The 24514-nt window shown below is 40.3% G+C and overlaps 1 protein-coding gene across 6 annotated transcripts; it reads left to right on the plus strand.

The window, feature by feature from the left end:
* Positions 1–24407, plus strand: Scgalpha (sarcoglycan alpha). 6 transcript variants are annotated; one of them, XM_080270128.1, is made up of 13 exons: positions 1–55; positions 525–771; positions 3885–4012; positions 5307–5434; positions 6631–6709; positions 7871–8066; positions 12168–12342; positions 12572–12697; positions 14359–14474; positions 16095–16145; positions 20251–20445; positions 20757–20816; positions 21892–24407. In XM_080270128.1, the coding sequence occupies exons 2-13, from the start codon at positions 665–667 to the stop codon at positions 21911–21913; spliced, it is 1383 nt and encodes a 460-aa protein (XP_080126254.1). In that variant the 5' UTR covers positions 1–55; positions 525–664; the 3' UTR covers positions 21914–24407. The 6 variants fall into 6 exon arrangements, with proteins under 6 accessions (XP_080126254.1, XP_080126256.1, XP_080126257.1 ...); XM_080270130.1 differs by having other exon boundaries at positions 21895–24407; XM_080270131.1 differs by lacking the exon at positions 21892–24407 and adding an exon at positions 21426–21481.
* The last annotated feature ends 107 nt before the right edge of the window (positions 24408–24514 follow it).

Genomic DNA, 24514 nt, shown 5'->3' on the forward strand with positions numbered 1-24514 from the left:
AAAACACGTCTGCGCTCTGCCCGTGCACCGTCATCCAGCAACACGGTGGAGAAATGTAACATTTTTGAGAGTTACCTTCAGAATTACTTCTGCATTAGTTTTGTATATTGCGTTCTTTTCATGATATATTTAAAAGCTCACAGAAAAGTTTTAACAAGGTAAAAATAGCTGATGATGAAATGTCGTCTGCTATCATTGGGCCTTTGGGAAGGGAAAGCAGATCAATTTTAGTAATTAGTATTGTATTTAAGTTACTTTGATGTTGATAAAATTATCATTTGCTATAATCTAACTGTGGTTGACTTTGAACCGCCTAAAAGTTGTAGTCCAAATAAGAGTTTGAACGTGAAGTAATTATTTGTATGTCTTGTAACTTACAGTCTGTACTACTGTAAATTCTCTGGTTATATCGACAGTTCGACACATTCAGAGGCTAGATGCTGTAGGACGTGTGCTTCTTGGCCGTATCGTTCACTGTCTTGGTGTAGGGTACGCATCCCATCGTCGTTTTTTTGCTGTTACAGGCTATGCTGCGTTTCTGTGTAGTGTGAAACTGCAGGAATCCTGGTGCAAGTCGGGGTCTTGAGTGACCAGTCTTAACTCTTAGGACGCCCAGGTGGAACCCACCCCTGCTGGCTGGGTGGATACTGCTCCTGGCGGGAGGATGAGGATGATGTCAACCGCAAGTGATGAGGATGGAGCCCCTGAGAAGTGGATTCGGTTTTCCACCCCAGGCGGCGGTGCCACTTGTGAAGCTCGAAGCCTTACAAGGTCGGCTGACACTTTTTTTTCTTCACAGTTTGTCAGGTACCATCAGTGCATCCAGTTACTTGTTTACGTACATATTTGTTTACTTGTAGGTGTTGCGAGGAGATACCTCAGAGCAATGGTGTTCCAGTAGTCCCCTCGAACCCAGTGTTCCTGTATTGCAGGTCCACTTGGTTTGGTAGTGAATTTGTAGTCGCTCTGCAGAGTGATGTGTATCCTAGTATTGGCAGTTCATCAGGTACCGTCCTCAGGAATTCATCGTCGGACGTCGAAGTATTTTACAGAGCAATTAGTGAGGTATCTGGTAGGTGGTGGCGACCATCATCCATTCACTTGATATAGTGCTACCTACCTCTTCCTTAGCCTTTATCATTCTTTTTCTGTGTCTGTCCTCCTCTCTTCCTATTTCTCCCATCTTTCCTGTCACTTCTTATTGCTTTTCTTTCATTCACAGGTGGCTTTACATTGAGTGACAAGCCAAATGGTTTCCTGTAAGCCAAGAAACCATATACAACGCTGGGTGGTTACCATATAACCAACCCATACATGCTCCCTACGTGTCAATAAGTGGGTTGGTGGAGGGTTAGTGCCCCTCCCCATAAAACAGGTAACTCATAGTCAAGTGGCCACCCCTTACGGGATTATGGCGTCTGGCAATAGATAGATAGTTAGTGAGGTCCCAGATTTTTTGTGGCAGGAAGTTGAAGATTCTGGGGCCATTGTAAGGTAGACTGGATAAGAACAATCTTAATCCTCGCTGGTTCTTCTGATGCTGGGATTTTTCCTACACACTTGCGACCAACCCTCTGGTTAAAATGTGGTTCCACCTCACAGATGTTGGAAGGGTTGGGTACCAGTTTTTCAAAGACCTTTCATTTGTGGATGTTATACAGTAAGACCTCGACATAACAGACTTCAGTAGACCGGAGTTTTCATTTATCAGAATCAAAGAGCTACCGGACTAAATCCCTATATATCAGAAAAGTCCTATAAAGCCAGAAGCAGTCTGGACTACCTGACCACCACAGCTATGTTCACCACAATAAGGTAAATAAAATACATTTTTATCAGTGTAAGGTACAGTATTGTTATATATGCCAGTTGATTATTGTAGTGAAGGTATAATACAGTTCAGTACTGCAGTGGTAGTGGAAACAGATTAAAAACCATTTGCAGTGGTAGTGAAAACAGATTAAAAACCATTCGCACCCTGGACGATGCCCTGTCATTCAGTAAATATGCTTATTATTGATTAATTGATGCTTTAATACTGTAGCTAGTTTTCAGGGGGATCTATCAAAGTCTATGTTTATTCAATAGTGAAGGCTTTGGATATCCTTTATAAGTTGCACTTTTAGACAGTAATTGTTTCAACCTCGCTGTAGTTGACTTTGAATTATATTCTAGCGTCACCCATAGCTGTCTTCATTGATTTTTATTGGCACTGCAACATCCTGGGTATATTTTAAAATGACTTTGAAGAGGTACAAGCATTCAGAAACTAATGTACTTGCTAAATAAACTGATATGTATATAAACGACGGGGAATCATCCATATTTTGACGGCAAATTGTGCTTTTACGATACGTGCGTATTATTATTAACCCTAGACTTACTCTCTCTAATTGGATTTACCTGCCTACAACTGCTGTTTTCAACACTACGCATTACTGGTGAGTTACACAGCCCATAACATCTCTTAATTTACCAGTTACAGTTTGTATCTTCAGTAATACATTATTAAGTAAAAAATTTGTGTAGTACGTATTGTTAACATGTGCCATATTGTATTTTGAATGAAAAGTGATCCATTCGGTAAAATTTCAGTTTAAACATGAAATTAAGTATCTTAGGGGTCCCACCCCAAAATCCGAAAAATCTGACATTCTGAGTGATTCTCGGTCCACTGCGTTTTCGTTCGTTTTCGATTTTAAAGGCTCCAACATGCTTGCATGTGTCGGCCTTGGTCACCTAATGGCGGCTCTCCACGCTGCACGATCCATTGCAGCCTCCCTGTTCAGTCCCTTAACCCTAAGGTCACACTTAATGACCTCGTCCCATGTCTTTCTCGGTCTGCCCCTCATAACCCCACCCCCAATATTAACACTTCTCACCTTCCTCACCCAATTATCATCCCCCATCCTCTCCACATGTCCAAACCACCTCAATCTACCTCTCCTCATCACAACACCAATACACTCCAGTCCCATCCTACCTCTCAACTCTTCCATTGTAAACCACCTCAGTGTATGGATCAGGGTTGCTGTTTCATGGATATTGTATGCTAATGTGGAAAAACAAATGAATGATGGCCATAGACATGGATTATTCCATGACAGGCCACAGAAAATTTCCACGCTACCCATTTATACTGTGTTTGAGCAATAAAGGAGATTATGACATGGTTAGGTGGCATGAATACCCGGTATCTGTTGTTATTTAGATCCCTTGTAGTTAAACCAGTGAAAATGTAATGTTTGTATATAGTATCAACTCATTTATTATAAGGAAGAGTAAGTCATGGAATAGTGTCTACTAGCAACCAGCCCTGATATCATTACTACTTTATGGATTCTTACTTGGGAGATTATTTACAAGGCAAATGCCACCCATTAGCAGTCATACTTAAAAGTGTTGAAGAACTGCAGAAGCAATTAATTCCATAAATCATGTGTAGATGAATTACAAACAAGTTTGTAGTGGTAATGTTTTCATGGGTTAGCTAAGATCTGTAATTATCATAACAAAGTTACTTTCTTACTGGCTGTGGATAAACTGATGCAGTTTGTTAACTGTATGTAGTTTTCCATCATATAAGGATAAACTAATGAATGTACAATAATTGTTATGTGGTTAAGTACTTCATTTTAATATCTGTTGGGTGTTGATAAAATTGTCTCATAGATGGTCACTAGTCATTATGTAGCTTCTGAAGCTTTATTTTGGTATCTTAACCATTTACCTGTCATGTACTTCATCCATTGTTATCTTATTTTCGTGTTAGTTGTATCAGCATCATATTTTCTCCCATCATGGCCACTATACAAGAACATGTGGTATAGTGACATCAGAACCAATGTAGCTTTACGTCAACACTGGTGTGGAAAATGTTACAGGGTGGTGGTGGCGGCAGTGGTATGTGTGCTGATGGTTGCCCCTACCTCTGCACTATCCACAGAGGCACTTTCTTCACAGCTCTTCATTCTTCCTCTCACACACCACAACTTCAGCTTCTTAACACCAGGTGAGGACAAATAGGAATACAAACATCCTTTTAGAAGCCATATGGTGATGGATTTGATTAACCTATCACAGAACTGTAATAGATATGGTGGTAGGGTTATAGAATAAGGTAATAGGTCAGCAGTTTTTTTTTTTTTTTTTTTTCCTGTTAGGTAGGTGGACACTGTAATGCAGTTCATAATGCAGAAAGGAATGTGTATCCATATTTATCTTCATCATCATTATATTAGGTGGTGGCAGCCATCATCCACTCACTTGATGTATTACTGCCAACGTCTTCCTTCATCTTTATCGTTCTTTTTCTGTGTCTACCTTCCATTCTTCCCAAATCTCCCATCATTTCTGTCACTTTTTATTACTCATCTTGCCTTTTCAGGTGGCTTTACAGTGAGTTCCAAGCCTAATGATTTCCCATAAACCAGGAAACCTTGTGCAATGCTGGATCGTAACCATATAACCAACCCATAACTGTTCCCTATGTGTCAGCAAGTGGAGTTAAGGGTTAGTGTCTCCCCCCAAAAAACAACTAATTCAAAGTCAGGTGGTTACCCCTTGCTGGATTATGGCATCTGGCTATCAGTATGTAGATAGATCAATATACTGGTAATCATGAGTAGATGCAATCGAGAAACAGAAATAGTAAAGCATTAAAATTTTGTTGTTGAGTAACCCCAGTTTGTGTGGTCGAGCAGACCTATCAACCATTTGGCATGCAACTACCTCTGCAGGGTCATCCCATGCTGTGAACTGATGTTCCCTCGTGGTAGACAGTACCTCACCACAGGGAGTTATGGGGAATAGTGTGGAGGTTTGGTTCCTGGATGGATGTCACATTTTCATCTCATCACTTAGTTAACTGGGGCACCAAAGTAGACTCAGCATCATCCCATAGCATTAAAATAGGAGAATTGTACTCTTTTAACTTTAGCCTGGTCACAATTACAGTTGCTCCATCTTGAATATTGAGTTGAAACAATAGATTAACACAAATATGATGTTAATGAGGAAGAAGTGCTATGAAAATGATGTCAAGACACAATGTTTTCTTTTTCTGCCATTGAGGTTTTCTGTCATAGAGGTTTGTGAAATGTGTTGCAAAAGGACAAAAATCTGAGCCAAGCTAAGGTGAAAGAATTAGCATAGCTGCGTGGTCAGCAAAGTACTGTAAGACACATCATTCACTCATTGTTCAAGCCTTCCCTATTCATAACTTCACCTCAGAGATAAACTATTAAGTTTTCTGAGGTGCTTGATAATAATGAAGATGATGATAATGACAGTGATGAACCTAACAGGAGTGACATACCAGCCAAGCCTTAGGAACATGCCAGACCTTCCATCATGGCTTTGCTACTCCTACTCCCCTGCTGTCCACACTGGCTTTGTCTATGGCACTCCTCCTGAAGACATTACTGATTTCCAGGTAAGCACCAGCCAAAGGCAAAATACAGTTTTAATACACTATGCAGTAGTTCAGTACACGGAGAAAGCTACCAGTGACGGGTTGTATAATATCAACATTCTCTCTACACGTAGTTGGAAGTTTCTGAAACATTCATTTACAGTACAGTCACAACTCACTGTACAATAGGGTTACGTCAAGTAAAAACACATTGCATAACACTCCCTCGTTAGGGAGTGTGCCCTTAACCATGAAACCAAAAATGTAAAAAAGCTTACCCTTTTGTGCCTGCCCTTGGTGCCCCTCAGTAGCACAGTGCTTTCCACTAGAGGTCGTATCCTTGCCAGACATAATTTTGAAATCACAAGTTTCAGTATTTCACACGCAGAAAGCTATCACTTCGCTTAATATTTCGCATTTCATTATTTGTTTTGCACTTACATTGTTAATTGGGGATGTAGATGGTAATGGTGATACGTAGTACCATTTATTTATTTATTATTATTATTATTATTATTATTTATGTGTGTGTGTGTGTGTGTGTTCTGTTAATAAATCTGAGTGTAGTCAGGCATCATTCCCTGAGGCCCATGCATCATTGCATTGAGGGTGCATTAATAGGTGGAGTTATTTGCACCATCTCACTACACCACATTGGACACTGCTTACCCACTACATTTCTTGAGACTGATATCATAAAGGGTGCTTTTATGGCATGTCATTGGGCTTAAAAGATAGCAGGTATAAACTGCTTGTGTCAGAGTTATGCATCCCCTCATGATATAGTACTCTCTTTAGGTGATCCCGCACTGGATGACAAGTCAAATGGTTTTTCGTAACCCAGAAAACCATCTTCTATGTTGAATGGTAACCATAAACCAGAATCTGGTTACCAGATGGATACCAGATGGTGCATTGGGTTAAAGTGCTCCAACTGGATGTGACCCGTAAGGGTTTGCGTCTAAGGGATGATTGGGGTTTATTGCTTACTTGATGGTACTCAGGAGAAGGTGACTCATCGCTAACCTTAAATGTTTGGACTGAGTAGCCTAGCTCAGGACTTAGATATTCCTGAAGAAGCAACATAATTTAGATAGATAGGTAAATACAGTAGATTTAAAAATTGATGGACAAATAGACAGACAGGCAGACAGACAGATAGATAGATAGGTAGATTGGAAGATAGAAAAATAAGATATAATTATGTTATGTTTCAGGTGGAGGTGGTGGCACGAGATCAGCACACATATGAGACCTCACACCGTGTCTTCCCAGTGGATGTCATTAAACAACCACGTAAGTACACACGCAGATGCAGACTGATTATACTCTTTTACTCTGACTCGGCCTAATATTACCATCTCTGCATCTTGAATGTTCTGATGTAACAGGAGATTAACAGTAGAATATGATGCTAATCATGAAGAAGTGCTTTGAAAGGGATGTAGAGCCATAACATTGTCTTTTTCTGCCACTGAGATGTGTGAAATAAGCTACAAAAGAAGGATAATTTGAATTAGGTTGAAAAAGGTGTAGTACTTTTGTTTTAACCTGACAGGGATTCCAATCCCCTTTCAGCTTAGTTGATGGCCATGTGTAATCAGATTGGAGGGTTAACTTTTATTAGTTATCATGGAGACTCAGTCCTGTCTCATAACTCAAGCAGTTCAAATTTCACATAACCATGACCACCATTAGGTGAAAATAAACTGACTGTAGGTGAGTGTGTATGAATAAGCTAAGGGAAAAGAGGAGGAAGGGAGACTGAGGATAAGGTGGAGAATTCCAAATCCAGCAGTGGAGGTACATATGGAGTGAAATTTTAGTGTAAATATGGGCCCACTGCTTTTGGATGATTAAGAGTAATGACGCTGATGATGCAAGGGGAATTCTTGGATGCTGATCCCTTGTATAATGATAAATACGATGTTTCTTTTGGCAGTATTGAGTAATACGTGAACTGAACTGAATGCATTTCATATTGCTCATGGTCAGGTAGTCAGAAGAACGAAGCAAGTGAAGCGCAACACAATGGTTTTCTGGTTTATGTCCCCTGTTCTGTGTCGTTGAAACAACCAGTTATCGATTTTCAGCTTATTGATTACTGGAGTATGCCTTGATTGTTCTCAGTCTTTTTTCCCTTTTTTTTCCCCTCCTTCTAGTCTATCCTATTCGTGATGCAGATTTTTGTGATAATCATCGTAAAACGAGTAATGACTGTATTTTGAGGTAGTTTATTACCACAAATAACCAAACCTGCAAGCAACTTACCCATGAGTATGGAGAATTGGCAGTAATTTCACCAGGGCCTGTCACCAACTCCTACATGTACTGTACTGAACTACTGTAGCTAGCCTCAGGCACCTATACCTTGAGAGGGTAAGATGGGATTGACTATTGAAATACCATTTTAATGATACATTGTAGTTCTTGAAGTGTCTTTGCTATATATCCCAGGAAAAGAATATGAGGTGCGGTTCAAGATCCAGAACATGAATGTAGAAGACTTGCTGGTGGGAGGTCGTTGGGACCGGCTTGACAAGGTGATGACCACACACGTTTGGCCAAAGGCGGGGGATCTTATAGTGACATCCCTATCCTCTGCCACAGCCCTTGGTGACAGACTCCCCCCAAGTCCAAATGCCAAAGAAGGGTAAGTACCTAGGCCTGTACAGTGAATTGCCTTTTTAACACTGTGTTCTGCCATCAAGTCCTTAGTGAATACATGAAAGATTCCAACTGCTGATGAAGAGTAAGTACTTAAGCCCATATGGTTAAATTCCTTTCTTGACAGTTTTTGTAACCAAATCATCAGTTGAAGAAAAAATGCCTGTTAAACTTTTATTATTGCCTATGAAGCTTATTAGTGAGTTTCCCTCAAATTTACAGTCCCAGTTGCATGGGAAAAGTTGTGATATTTAAGAACATATCACTTTCTTTAAGGGCACAGGATATAGGCTGGTAGCACAGGAGACAAAAATCACTAGGACTTTCATTGGTCTGAGCCATCTTCCTCAGTATGTATTTACCTTCCACCTATGATCTCCTGGCTTTTAAATGCAGTGTGTCCAGGTAACTCAAATTTTAGATTGGCTTTTTTTTGGGGGGGGAGAGAGAACAATTTTGTGGGCTTCAGGCCTTTGGTTCACTCTTCACTGCATTAAAAAAAAATCTTAATGAGTGTTATCTGTATCCTTGTCAGTTAAGGAGGCTGTGTAGCATAGGGTTGCCATATTCGAACATTCAAAAAAGAGGACATTCCCGAAGAGAACCTGCCAATGCCCGACACGCACTTTGGTGTTATGTAACCTTGAAGCAGCTGTGATAATTAATTTTCTTGTTTGAATAACATTAATATATAAGAAAAAAATGATATACTTAGAACATTTTTTATGGCGGTAATAGCAATATGAAAAAAATGATAATGTGCGTGGTAGAAGAACAGGGAAAAGAAGTACCGTACATGGCACTACATGCTCGCCCTAAAACTGCTAAGTTGACAACACCATACAGGCATACACGTGACTTATCAGCTGACGAAAACTGAATGAGATTGCTCTCTCTCTCTCTCTCTCTCTCTCTCTCTCTCTCTGTAGTCTTATTTTTTTTTTTTTTTTTAATGGAGAAAGTGATGGAAGCTGAAATTGTAGACTTTTGAAGAATGTTTAAAATTCCTAGCAGGTGAACATTGTAAGTCCTAAATGGAAGGCATGTCCGGGAAAATACGGACATATGGCAACCCTTGTGTAGCACCTCTTCCTAGTTTATTTTTGCATATGGAACTTTATTATTGTCTTGTATGTTATTTATTTTTAGTTAAGCAAACTATGCCAGTATTTAAAGAGATTTATAAGTCCAGAGAAGCTAATATTCATATAAAATATGCAAAGTAAATAGCTAAAGGTGTTATGAAGTCTTGTTAGGCATTGAGAATATGACCTTACCTTTAGAAAATGATTAATGCAAAGTTAATTATTTATGTACAGGTACAGTTAGCCGTTGATGGATGTTTACCTTTTTTATGCTTTTTTAAAAGTTAATTCTGTAGTACAGTAAAAGTCCTTCAATCCGGCTACCAATAATCCAAAAATCCCAATACTTCTTATTCGTCAAGGTGGAAGTTCCAAATTTTTCTGGGACCTTTTCGAATTTTTCTGGGCTCTATCCAAGGATTTATCTGGTTTGGACTTCCTCTTGGACTTGGATGTACCTGCTTGCAACTGCTCATCTACTCCTCAGTACATTTCCAGTGTGTAAAACGATAACCCATATCATTTTAAGTGTTTGTTTGATGATCATGTTCATATTTCTAATGTTTTCAAAGGGCCCTCCCAATAGTCCAAAAAAAATCAAGTCCGAAAGACCCTCAGTCCCCTGCGATTCAGATTACAGGACTTTTACTGTAATAACAAAAAGATTGCCTATTAAATTTCCATTGCAGGCTCTAAGATGATGTACCAGTTCATACCAATTTATTTACCAAGTACATAAAAACTGTTGTGACATTTTAAAGTGCATCTGACATATAATGAGGACCACTTGTACTAACCACAGAAAAGAGAAATACACGGTGTGAATTATATGCAGCTATGTTTAATTCAGCAGCCTTTGGGCACTTGGTGATGTAATGGCTAAAAAAAAAAAAAAAAGTCAGGGTAGATGAAGAGAAGAAGGGGGAGATCAAAGATGAGATACCGGTAGTGAGTTAGACAGATATATGAGAGAGAGGGATGTGAGCTGGAGGGAGGGCAGCCAAGTGTCAGAGGATAGAGCAACATGGAGGCAGTTTGCTTGTGGCAACCCATATTGGGATGAAGACATCTGGTAATAGATAAAGAGACTGATAGACAGATGATGGCTTGCATAGATGTGATCCATAAGAGATGATTGGAAGCATTTTGATCATGTAATGTCATCATGGCTGCCATTCACCCTTTAACCCCTTAAAGACGGGCATTGGAATGGCATGACACACTCAGGATGGGCATAATTGGCAGGTGTGATATGGTGGGGGGATGGAGAGGGTGGTTGGAAGGAGATGGGGGTGGGGGTAGGGTGGATGTGGGGGGTGATGGAGAAGGGGGTGGGTGGGGGTGGGGGTAGGATGGAGGTGGGTGATGGGGTGGGTGGGGATGGGGGTAGGATGGAGGTGGGTGATGGGCAAGGGGGTGGGTGAGGATAGGGGTAGGGTAGGGGTGGGGTGTGGTGGGCAAGGGGGTGGGTGGGGGATGAGGATGGACGTGGGGGGGACATGACGGCATATGCAGACACCTGTCTTTTTGGCCCCAGTACCTTGGACAGCATATGAGTAGCGCCGCGGGAGAAGAATTCAAGTGCCCTTTTTAAAAAAATGGCAGAAATTGCTCCTAAAGTTTGCCTTTAAGAAATTTTAAAAATCTCAATAACCAACCCTACGATTTTTATGTTTCACATATCAAAATAAACCTTAAAGCATCAGCTTCATAATGGTGTGAAAAAAACTTATGACAATACTTATTTAGTAATTATTATTAATTAATAATACCAATCATGTGCATGAAGAGTTCAGCTAAATGTCATCTTTTCCTGCAAAGAATAATTAGAGACATGATTATAATACTAATATTAGGGGTACTTACCACACTGGAGTGACTTGACTGTTGAATGTTGATTCATCCCCCCTCCCCCCTCCCCCCCTCCCCCCAGAATAAGTTGCAATAATCAAGCAAGTCGTCATCCTCATCAGGGAGGGCGATGTTGTGCTCGACTCTGCCAGCTTCGTAACCTTCCCAAATAACCCATCACGGCAAGGATTACCAATTGCACGTGCAGAAACCCCTTTCTTGGTTTTATAACTCGTGTAGGCTTGGCCTAGATTACGCTTCACCTTGGCCACAACACTGCCCCACTCTTCCACATTTCAAGGCCATTTTCTCTCTCTTCCTTGCTCCACTTCACTTTCACTATCACTCGCGTCATGAAGAACAGCAATAGCTTGCGGGCTATCAGTATCACTGCTAGAATCATGAGCAGCCATGGCTATAAAATCCAAAAAAGTACAGATAAGCCAAGAGTCAATGTTAATGGCGGCCGAGGGAGAGTGAGACTGAGGCTGTCCTTGCTTCCTCGAGACAGCCGCAGCAAGCTGATTGGCCGCGCGCGGCCTGTGTCACGGCATCAGGCTCCGTGTCATTGGCCGGCTGGGTGTGACGGCACAGCACGTCATTCCTTTTGACGCTCTGACTGGCTGGCAACCACCACGCCACCCCGTTTGGTGCTTGGATGCTTCTCTTTCGGCGGTGTTGTACATCCTGTGACAATCTGTCATACGGGCTGGCACACGTTGTTATTCTATAGCATTTTCGACCTTATCAGCACAGAGAGAGAAGCATCCATCTCCCACCACATAGTAAAGGATGCATCTGGCTGCCGTTTGAGCGGGAAATCTGGGTTTAGCGGGTGGTGGCGCTTGGATTCTTCTCCTGCGGCGCTACTCATATACGGACACCCATCTTTTAGGGTTAAAGTATGGACTGATGTCGCCTAGCCATGGACCTCTTCACCTTAAATGGGCAGCTAAAATGTGATTAGCTATTGTTATTAACAACCTTAGGATTTCACACAATAGTATCCTGTGGTGTAATTTTAGATTGTGTAGTTTATTCAGGTTATGATGATGATGATGATGATGATATGGTTTATTCTGTGCAAGGGTGTATGTGAAGTGGGATGATAAATACTGGTAATAAAGATAATACTGAATATTGTTTTGAAGGGTGTATGTGACTTACGGTAGTTCAGTGGAGTTCCCTCAGTCCTTGAGGGAGTTAGAGAAGGAAGCCATGCCACTGTGGGACCACCATCCTTGCCCTGTTTATTTCAAGAGGACTTCATATGAACGCTTCTTCAGGCAGCAGAGTTTTGCTATTGACTGGTGCAGCTTCAAACTGGTAAACTTCATACAATCTTTAGTAAAAGTTTGCCAACAGTCCTCTGCTAGTAGTGTGTCTTGCCTTCCTTATTTCTCATTGTTCACTGAAAGATGAAGGCTTTGTTTCTGATACACTTTATTTATTTATTTATATTTTTTGTGTCTGACTCATTAGTAGGGTCAGATTTGTACGATTTTCAGCCATGTATTCCTGTTTTTTGCTCAGCAGTTTTTTATGATTTTTGCAGCATGACCATAAAAAGCAAGATGGAGGGCCTGGGAGGGAGAGTGGTGAGTCAAGTGCTGGACACAAATCTCCCGTCATATCAGCACTGGAAAATGAGGGACGTATTTATCTACAGAGGAAGGATCAGGTATGGAGTGAATATAACTCACTTAGTACTTTGAATGTAGATGATGATGATCTTAGTTTTGCCCTTGTTGCTGCCAGATTTTTTTTTTTCCGCAGCTTATGAAAGGCCTGTCATATTAAATGGGCTTATCATTGAGGAAATAAGGGAGCATTGTGGTATTGATGTGGATGTGGTTAAAAGTGTTTAGAGAAATACAGTATATATATATATATATATCTATCTATATATATATATATATATATATATATATCTATCTATATATATATATATATATATATATATATATGGATGGGGTGATGAGAGAATTAAAAACACAAGTAATGGAGAGAGGATGGTAGTGAGGCATGTGTAAAGGTAAATGGTCATCTAAGTGAATGGTTCACGATCAGTGTGGGCGTGCAACAAGGTTGTGTGATGTCCCCATGGTTGTTCAGTATATATATATATGGATGGGGTGATGAGAGAAGTAAAAAACACATGTAATGGAGAAAGGGATGGTGTTGGTAATAAATGGTGATGGATGGAATATCTCAAATTTGTTGTATGCTGGTGATACAGTACTACTTGCAAATGCCGGACAAGAACTTGGTAGACTAGTGCAGAGTTTTGCTGATGTCTGTGAGTGTCATACCTTGAGAGTAAATGAAGAAAAGAGTAAAGTGATGGTTATTGAGAGAGAAGGTAACTCCCAGTGTGATGGTACAGTGAATGGAGAGAGACTGGAATTGGTGAGTGAGTTCAAATACCTGGGTACAGTGATAGAAAAGAGAGGAAAATGTGCAAAAGAAGTGGAAAGTAGAATGACACAAGGAAGGAAAGTAGCTGGTGCTATGAAGGCCTTGATAAAAAACAGAGGTTTGAGTGTTGCAGCTGCACGAGGCTTCCATGAAGGAGTGTTAGTGCCAGCTTTAACATATGGATGTGAGACTATGATGTGGCATGAAAATGAAGTCAAGAGTAAGAGCAATGGAGATGGGACTGCTGAGAAATGTATGTGGAGTACAGAGAGAGGATAGGATACGAAATAATGTGATTCGTGAAAGATGAGGAGTAAGGAAGTCTGTGGAAACCAGAATCAAAGAGAGTGTACTTAGATGGTATGGTTATGTGGAGTGAATGGATAACAATAGATTTGTGAAAAAGTTATATCTGAGCGAATTTGAAGGAGGAAGGAGGCGAAGTAGGCCAAGGAGAAGGTGGAGAGATATGGTGGATGAGTGTGTGAGGAAGAGAGGTGTGGAAGTTGATGAGGCTAGGGAACTGACAAGAGGTCAAGCTGGTTGGATGAATGTTGTGAGAAGTGCATGATCAGGGATTTGGCACCCTATTTTAACGTCCTGATTGACTCTGTCAGATACGTTTATGTGAAGCTACAGAATGTTGTGGATGTTTTTGGCGTATCAGATAGAGCCAGGATTCCGGGGACTTGAATGATGAGTGAATGGAAGCATGGCCTATTGGACTGGGCAAACTCAAACTGTCTGGCCATTGCTACTCCTCACCCTGCCCTGTGGTGGGAAAAGAGGTCTGGATGATGATGATGATGATGATGATTATTGTGATGATGATGTTAAAACTGAGCTTTGAAAATAGAGAGTTGGCAATTTTGGGTCAGGTTGAAGAGAAAACAGTATAATAATGAATACTCTGTGTATAATCAGATTGAGAAACGTACCTACACGTTTGATGTGGTGCACACAATTCTCATCCCTTTGGTGGTGATGTTGACACTCCTGGGCCTTCTCACCCTGGCCATGTGCTGCCATCGTGACAACATGTGAGTTTACCAGAGTATTGCTGTACAAATCCCTGCTCAATCCAGTGATGTATTTTTAGTGGCTTGTTGCTACTGTTGTGATTCTTTTCCTCCCCCTCAGATTAGGAGAGACTTTTCAATCTTGAAGGTTTAGATACAGAAGGTCATTGTTATTCATTGCCTTTCTTTCATGTACATTCTTGCAATTTAGTCCATAGTGAAGTACAAAAAAACAATGAACAGCTCACCAGTGTAAGTTCCATTGCTGCCTGTAGAGCTGGTATACCAGTTCTGCCACTTTACAGTATCAGTTTTATGAAAATAGTTGAGATGTTTCAAAACACATCCCTGACTTATACTGAGGACCTGCCATAGCACCATACTGTACTGCTGTTTATCTGACCACTGTTTTAACACCTTCAGTCCACCGATGTATATTTCATTCTAATATTGCCACTTTCAGATAATTTTATTCAGCTTTGGAGGGAACTGGATTTTGAAGGAGTTATCAAACCCCTTCATCTCAAAAAAGCCTCTCCTAAGCTGAATAAAATAATCAGAAAGTAGAAAGAATATAGTGCAGTACAAAATGCATCATTCTAGTGAAAAGGTTAATAGCCTCTTGAATCTGGTGATTTTTTTTTTATTATTATTTTATTCATCCAATGAGAGAGATCTTGCAGTGAAAGGGTTATTGAAAGTCATATCTGTCTCATACAGCTCAGAGCTTTGCCATAGCTGATTGTTTTTGCATGGAGATAAGAAAAAGATGAAAAATACATTATGGCATTGAATGGGGTAAGCTGAGTGAGTGAAGATGTAATGAAGCCCTTTTTTTTTGTTTTTGTTTCCAAATTATTATTATTAGAGTACCTCTGATTGTTGGATGTGATTAGCCTGCATCCCACATCATAGAATGTAGTCAGCAATGATATAGAAAGAATAGATCTGTTCTGCCATCATTACATACTTTAGAAATTCCTTAAAAATGTTTGTGCTCAGTTTTAATTAAAATGGACCTTAAAACCTTCAATCCATTGCCATCTTCTGTAGCTATTATAGTATCAGAAGGTTTTATTCAGCTTAAGAGAGAGTTTTCATATTAAAAGTATTAGTTACATTCTTCTTAAGCTTATACAGTATGAGGGATCTTTTCTTGATTTGAATTTTATCATGTGGATTGGATGATGATGAGTTGGACATAGCAAAAATATTTGAAAAAAGATGTTGCCAATACACAGGGGATTCAATGTTAATAAATGTCTATCCAGCAAGTCCTTGGTTTATGTCAGGGAGGGAGCAGGCTGTAGCAACAGCTGATCAAGGCACTGTTCCAGAGGTTTGTGGGTCTGTTTGTATTAAGGTCTGACTGTAGGGTAAAAACAAAAAATACTCCATTAACCTGTTCATCTTAATGCTAGTGTTTTCTGTTATATATATAATATATATACTATCCTGAAGCATTATACTACTGTTGCTATTGTTGTTATTGTTATCAGTACTTTTTTATTTATTTATTTATTTTAAATCAGGACCTCCATTAGTGAAAAGATTTAAGAAAAATGTTATGTTTTTATTTAGTAATGCTGTTTACTATAATAAATGCATTCCTTGTGACTGACCCTCTACCCTATGACACAGGGACCAGCAGTCAAGTGACTTTTTCGATGAACTCTTTGATGACTTTCCTCGGTAAGGTGTCATGCAGTGTGACAACTAACCATTAATTGTATGGCATTGACTGCTGGTGTATGACTAATTCCACTAATCATTAATTGTTGACCCCTGATGTATGACTAATTCCAAGCAATACCGTGCAATGATTAAAGGAACACAGAAAAATGCATCAAGTGTGACAGCTTTTGGTTTACTATGAATTTGATGGCCTTATGAAAATGTATATTGCTGCTGCTACTGATGATGATGATGATTTGGAGGTAGTGGTCCCAAATGATTCTACCTTGAATGACAGTGCCAAATGATTTCTTGTAACCCAGGAAGCTATTTTCTACACTGAGTGGTGACCAGATAATCAACAGATGGATTCCAGGTGGTCTGGTGTTTAAGACTCCAACTGTGACCCTTGTGGCTCTAAAGTTCTTATTATAGGTGTCATACGAGGCTTTATAATACCTCTTCCAAAGTAATTTAATTTGCATGTTGTGCCTGAATATCTTGTATGCTGTCCATGACATTTTAATATTTACATAGTTTGCATCAGAGACAACAGGGGGATACTGATATGAAATTATGTTGAATTAACTGATAAGAAAGAGACATTATGCACTGTAGTCTGCTGACCCAGTCTTATAAAAGCTGTAATTTCAAGGGGTGTTCAGGTTTCATTGCTTAGATGATGATACTCGGGGAAATCAACTAGTTACCAGAATAAAAATGTCTGGACTGATTAGTATAACCCCAGATCCCAACACTTCTTTTAAAAAGATTCAATAAAGGATTGGATGATGATTAACTGAATGGATTATTGGTATCATTTATTATTATTATTATTATTATTATTATTACTGTATTATTATTATTATTTTGTGGTAGGTGGGGGTGCCTATCATCCACTCACTCAATACAGAGATGCCTTATGGTCTCTACACTGAGTGACATGCCAAATAGTTTCCTGTACCCTGGAAGCCATTTACTATGCAGGGTGGTAACCATGTAACTGGGGTAAGTGACCTCCAGATTCCCCTTTCTGTAATCACTAAATCATCGGAGTCATTTCAAAGAGCCTCTCAGGGCCCAATACCTGTCCAGGGCCCCAACCAAACGCACAGATTCACATGGCCATGTGAAATGTGAGAAGTGTGAATTAGGAGAGCAAGAGGGTGGAAGTAGTGAATGTGTTCAAGAGTGCGAGATATGCCGTGATGGCATTGTGTGAAACAAAGATGAAAGGGTGTGAAGTGGAGGAGTGGGAGGGTGTAAAGTGTGTAAGGTTGGACATGAAAGGGCAAGGAAGATGCAAGGAAGGAGTTGCCTTGTTGATGAATGAAGTGTGGCAGAGTGGAATAAGAGATTACAAATGTGTCTGCTCGAGATGTATGTATGTCAAGGTCTAGTTTGAGAAGGTGAAAGTGTCAGTGATTGTAGCGTATGAACCCTGCGATGACAAGAGTGAGAAAGACAGGTTTTGGGATGAGCTGGATAAAGCAGTGGGGGAAAATGCCCAGGAGCTATAAAGTGATTGTAATGGGCAATATGAATGGAAGAGTAGGCACTGGCCCTGAGGATGATATTATGGTTGTAATGGAGTACCAGGAAAAAACGATAATTGGAAGAGACTGAAGGATATGTGTCAGGAAAAGAGGTTGTGCATTTGTAACTTCTATTTCAAACGCAAAGATACACATAAAATATACATGGTATAGAGGGAACGGGGACCGTATTGAAAGGAGCCTGGTATGGATTGAGACATGGAATGTAAGGGGTGAAAATAATGAGGTGAAAGAGAGAAATTGTCCAGGTGCTTGAGGGTGCTAAAATGGAGGTATGTGGATTAACTGAAACTAAATGGAGAGGTGAGAATGGGAGAGAATGGGAGTATGGATGGGGTATATGTGTGGGAGTGGGTAAGAATCTGAAGGCGAAAGACGGTGGGTGTATTTTTGTTCAAGAGATGGAGGGAGAATATAAGAGAGTATAGGCTCTAGGATTGCATGGGTAATATTGAAAGTTGGACTACAAATGTGGGCGATTGTGTGTGTCTGTGCGCCAGCGCAAGACCATGTAAGGAGATTGGAAGAAGAGTTGTGGACAAATGTGGAAGCATGCATGGAAAAGTTTGGAAGGAATGAGAGAGTGCTTTTGATTGGAGATATAAGTGGAAAAGTAGGGAATGTGAAGGTGGATGGAGTAGTTGGTGAGTGGGGTATTCCTGCAGAAGTGGATGAGAATGGCAGTGCTCTAGTGGACATTAGTGCCGGTAGAGGGTTGGTGATAGCCAATACCCTCTTTAGACGAAACAATATCTGGCTAAATTATGCAGCATCTGGTGCTGAAACAGGACATAACTGGCGGTCCAGTGCAATATCCATCATTGAGGTGTCTCAACATGTTTGTAAATGGTAGCCAATTACTGCCAGGGTAAATCCTATGACTCAGGAGCCAATGAAAACGCCTGCTACACACCAGCCAATCAGAATCCATCATGGGCGTGGCTTATCTGGTGCACCAAGAATACCACCGCGCTCTCTTTCGTGGCCGTGGATGTTGTAGAGTCAAGACTTACCTGTGCGCTCCCACTCTTCTGGCCATGTTGTCACAAAACCATGGTGCTTTGACTAATTCTGTGGCATCCTGTGTTGAAGCTACTGTACCGTATTGTATTGTATTGCAAAGCTAATTGGCTGTCAGTGCTTATGTCCTAGTGCTGTCTTGTGATTGTTAAGCTACTCCTGTGCTGTACTGTATACAGTCTATCCTTGTCTAACACAGTTTTCCCTAACACGAAAATGGTGTAACACGGTACAATTTTTCAGAAGCAATATCACTTCTATCACAGCAATTGATGAAGCTAACACAGTTATTTGAGCCAGGTGGGCGGTGATGAGATGAATCATAGGAGCATTGCCTTGCCAGCAGACGTCATCTACCTCCCTGCCAATCACGCTTCAGCATTCTCACTTTTGAATTTCCCTCTACCTCCTCTCCGGCATAGTGTGTCTCCTCTTATCCTCCCATAAGGTAAATAAAATATGGCTTTTCCATCCATCCATCATCCAATCCTACGTTGCCCCATGAGGAGCGTAGGAGTCCGGGGCTAGGCATTTGGTCCTGACATTTAAGATGAGAGTGACCAGCCTCACTCATCCTTGAGTGGCATTACATGAGCAATAACCCCAACCACCCCTTGGATATAAACCTTCACCGGCTCAATCCGATTGGAGCGCAGTAATTACCCACTAAACCACCAGGTGCCAAAATTTGGCTTATATGGTTACCACCCAGCATAGTATATGGTTTCCTGGTGTACAGGAAACCATTTGGCTTGTCACTCAGTGTAAAGGCACCCACAGGCAGAAGGAAGAGGAAAGAATGAAGAAATGAGACAGAAGAGTATGGAAGGAAAGAAGGATGGAAGAGAGGAAAGGGCAGACACCCAGGAGCAGCACTACATCGACTGAGTGGATGGTGAGTGCCCCCACCTACCATTAATGTGGCTTTAAACTGTAATAATACTCTTTTATAATTTTTTGAACCATATAAATTCTTTGTAGAAGGTTAAAATCGGGGTTATAAAAAAATTTGGCACCACAAGGGGTGTGGAAGGAAATAGGGGATTTCAAGAGTCCCTGTAATATGAAATTTCTCTGACACGGTAGGGGTGCGGAAGCAATTAACTGTGTTAGACAAGGACAGACTATACTGTACTGTTTACAAGTGTGAACCTCCCAGTGCTGCTTCTCCCCATCAGTGCCAACTTTTGGTAAGTACTGTACATAAAATAGTACACTATGTACAGTACTCTGTTACTGTACTGTATCATTACAGTACAGTATTGTTTTAATATGCTTAGTCTTCATCTTTTACTCATGGTAAAGTCTAGGATAGAGGATCGAGACAGATAGAATCACAATATCCTGTTCAAAGCCAAATGTTGAGCCGGATATGCAATGTCCATCGCTTCATGTTATTTGGCATAGGGCTTGGCCGATTTACAACGGATAACTGAGAGTTGACTGTACTTCTGTAGAGTTACATAATTATAGATATGAAAGCAATTCACTTGTCCAAAGTTTTCTATGTAAAGCTGTTCAGCTAATGGTGAACTTGCATTTTTTAGGATTCCAACAGGTCAGGACATACAGATGGTTCAGTATGCCAGTCTGCAGCGAGCTACAGATGTGCTAAGGTCATTAAAGGGTCGTGAACATTCCCCTCACCCTTCCACCACTACCACCACTACACAGGTTGACACACTTACACGCTCTCGCACCGCCAGCCCGTCCTCAACCCTTCCACGGAACTCATCTGTCAGGTGGGAAACATCACACTGCTATTTTTTCCTAAATGGATACATATTTTCATTGCTTTAATGGGTAGGATTCTCTCTCAGCTGAGTTAAATTATCTTACAATAACCAGGAATAATGAACTGAATAATAATTTACCTGATAAAGGGTGTGGCCCTTTCTACAATGCTGTTGGTATGGCTTTAGGAACCAATTAGAAATGAAATACAGTATACTGTATTACAGTTAAAAATGAAATGGGTAATGATGTATGTTTGAGTTTTGTGTATGATGGTCTTGTTGGTATGCATAGTATTTGTCTTGATCTCTCCCCATAGCCGACGCTTTGAGGACTACGCCACTCTGTCTCGCCCAGACCCTCCACCATACCAGCGCAAGTAAGTGCAGTTCCAACTACTTCAACTGGATGTGTCCCATAAGGGTTTACATAAAGAGTTGGCTGGTTACTCACCATAAATGTCTGGAGTGGGTAACTTAACCCTGGGTCCTTGTGCTTCTGCTGGGTCACTGGAGGATTGGATGATGGAAAAGTAGATTTCTCTCTCTCTCTCTCATTAGGTTATGTTACTGATAACCTTAAATAATATATTAAGCCTTTGTTTCATGTCTCCTTTTTGAATTGTATTTAGCTCTTAGGTCCACTCAAGATTACAGAAACATTGCTAATTAAAGTTTCATGGCTACTTACGAAGCTGATTTACAAGCTTCGCCCAGTTTAGTGTATGAACTGCATAGGAAAAAAATCATGATATTTTGGTGCACATCCCGGCCCACGGTGAGATATGTCTGCTGTATATGGATCTGTACTTATCATTATATCAGTCTGCCTAAATTTATACTAGCATGCTATTTTCGTAAGACAGGGACGTGTTCTAAACTATAATGACTTTTCCTTTAATTCTGTCATTGTAAGTGGTACATGTTGGACATGAAGCCAGTGGACTGTTGGAAACTAATGCAGCATTTCTCCATCCACCTTTTGCTAGGTGAAGAGGGTGGGTAGGGGAGTTGTGTGTTTGGGCAAGTTCTCCATTCAGATGCATTGGCCCCACCATGAGAAGGTGGCCTTCTCCTCTGCCTGATACTGCAAATTGGGGGAATGTAGCAAATCAGTCGCAGATTGTACTTCGTAGCAAAAAATAGCACAAACAAAGGTGATTGTTAATGCTTACTGTATATGGGTCTAACATACTAGATATTGGCACAATAAAGTATATGACTTTTGGATGGTTATGGCTCTGAGATGGAGTCACGATTCAGGAGGCTTGAATGGCATATGAATGAGACTGTGGCTTATTTAACTAGACATACAGTTGATAGATCTCCCTTTGCCGTATTAGATTTTTTCTTGCTTACTGGACCCTGCCTCACCCTAACCTTTCATGGAAGATGGAGGTTTGAATGATGATGATGATGCATCCACCTGAATTAATGTACGATTTTTCTCTTCAGCAGTACAACCCCCACCCGCTGAGGATGCTGAGATTGTTTGCATCTCATTAGCTGATGCAGGTCATGCTGTCCCCAGAGTGTTGTTGCTTTTGTGGCCCCAGGCTCATCTGAACATGAATGCAGTGGACTGAAGACTGAAGTTGCCTGTCATTTGCAGTCCACCAGTATCCATTTACGAGATTGGGATGGAGTTGAGGAATGTTTGTACCATATAACTGGGTACTGCAACCTCTAGGTTATTACCAGTGCCACCCTGAAAAGGCATCCCTTTGCAGCACCTCCCCATAGTGTAAAAGAACCAAAGCACATTCAGTATATGCAATTCATTCCTTTGCATATCTCATTGAGCCAAGGGACATCTTTTTCAGGTGTTTGCCTTCTCCTGACAGTTTTATTCAGCTTAGGACAGACTCCTCATACTGGCGAAGGTGTAGCACTAATAAACTTCATCAACAAACGAAGCTTTTCCTGAGCTGAATATAATCATTCTAGTAGCAGCAAGAATGAACATAAATTTAAAGGGCATCACCAGCTTCCAAGGAGTTATATGTAATTTCCTTCTGTACCGACACAACTTCCAATTCAGTGAGGAGTCTGGCCATTTCTGTTGCACCCCTTTAGCTGTGACGTAGAACATAGCAGCTCTTAAGAGTGCAAACATACTACTGTGAAATTAGTCACATTTATATATCAGATTCATAGGGTTAGGTTCCCCCCAAAAAAGAAAAATGTGAAAATCATATGTTCTTCTTTTGGACCTAAATTCCATCTTCAGAGACCAATATTTACAGCACGATTTACTGAAAATTGTATAGAAACCATCCCAGGCACAGAGTATAAAATTTACTGCTTATAATATAATGACTATTCAGAAGAGAAGAGTACTGTTCAGTAATAAGAAAAAAATATGTATATACAGGCTGCACAGTACAGGATGAGTAGTGCTTTATGGTAATATTGTACTAAATACATTTACCTTAAAATAAAAGTGCTAGTAATTCATTACTGATTGATCCAAGCATTTATGAACACACTAGTACAGAACTGCAAATACTCTTGGTGAATGAATTTTCACTCATTTGAATTTACGTCATGGATGAAAAGTGGCAACCAGAAATATCTGAATTGTCAAAATCTTATATCTTAAATCAGTGAACGTTGACTGTATACCATACTTCCATTGTGGGAGGCCTAGTCATTTATTGAATGCATATCAGCTTTTTCTTTGGTACAGTCAGAGAAATAAGTATCTTCCCAGGTGATGGATATATGAGGACAGTTCAGAAAGTATCTGACCAAGGCTCTGAAAAAATAAATAGCTAACCTGTTGTGCTAGGACACAAATCCCCCTAAAAGTAGGCCTCTTCTGACTTGACCTGTGGGATGTTGTGCTGGGCCAAAATTTCCTTAATTAGTTGAGAAGAATGGGCAGGTGCACTGTCATGGTGCAGCTTCCAACTTGCCGTTTTCCAAAGGTCTAGTCTTTTCTGCCGAACTGCATCATGAAGACAAGGGAAAACGTCAAGATAGTAATATTCTGAGTGCATGTCACCTTGCTGTGGACCTGTTGTGATTTTTTTTTGGCCAAGGCAAACCTGCATGCTTCCACTGGGACAACTGTGCTTTGGTTTCTGGGTCATACCTGTACACCCAAGTCTCATCTTTAGTGATAACAGTCTTCAGAATGTCAGGATTGCAATTTGCACACTCCAACATGTCTTCAGCAACATTCATCCAAGAGAAGAGATCATGATGAAAGCAATGAAGCATCTGCAGGAGATACCAAAAACTGGCTTGGAAAAACGTTTCAGGCAATGGAAAGAATGCTAGGCTGTGTGTGTCAAGTCAGAAGGGGCATACTTTAAGGGGGATTAGTGTCCTAGTTCAAATGGTTAGCTATTTATTTTTTTATAGTCTTAGGTCGGATACTTTCTGGACAGACCTCTTATAACATAAAAGTCAAACCATTGAAACAATTATTAGTTGTAAAACGATTTTCATTGTGTTCCACTATGTGTAGGTTTCTTTCAGACAGAACAGGGAAGATAGTTGTTTCTTTGTTTTAATGTTAATAAGGTTCTGTACTTGTAGAAGTTTTACTGTAGAATTTACGGTACATTAAAAGTGTAAGAATGTCAAGTTTGCTGTATACTCAAAAGAACAGTTGATAGCTGATAGAATCCAATAGGCCTTGGATGTTAGGTATATCCTAGCTGTTATTACATGTACTGTATTGTATTTTGCAGTTTTGTATTTACAGGGAACAATAGTCACTCTTGTAATATAAGTTCACCAAAGATGACTCTGGTCTAGCTGATGGACTGTCCAGTGAAAAGTTAATTGATAGATATTGTATGAGATATTAGTGCCATCATATGTAATATGTGTTGCCCTGTACAGTGATCCCTGACCCACTTATTCACTCCCCCCCCCCACTTAGTTTATGTATACACTGCTTGTACAGGAATAGAAAACCTGTAAATTCATGTACTGTATTTTACTTAAAAACTAATAAATGCAGGTAAAAGTTATTGTTGGTTTGTATGACATAAGTGTGATAGTTACTGTATAATCTACTGAATATTATGATAATCATTCTATTACTGTACAACCTTTTGGATCC

The sequence above is a fragment of the Coenobita brevimanus genome, chromosome 39 (assembly GCF_032717465.1).
Source record: "Coenobita brevimanus isolate Jiangsu-jjx chromosome 39, ASM3271746v2, whole genome shotgun sequence".
NCBI lineage: Eukaryota > Metazoa > Arthropoda > Malacostraca > Decapoda > Coenobitidae > Coenobita > Coenobita brevimanus.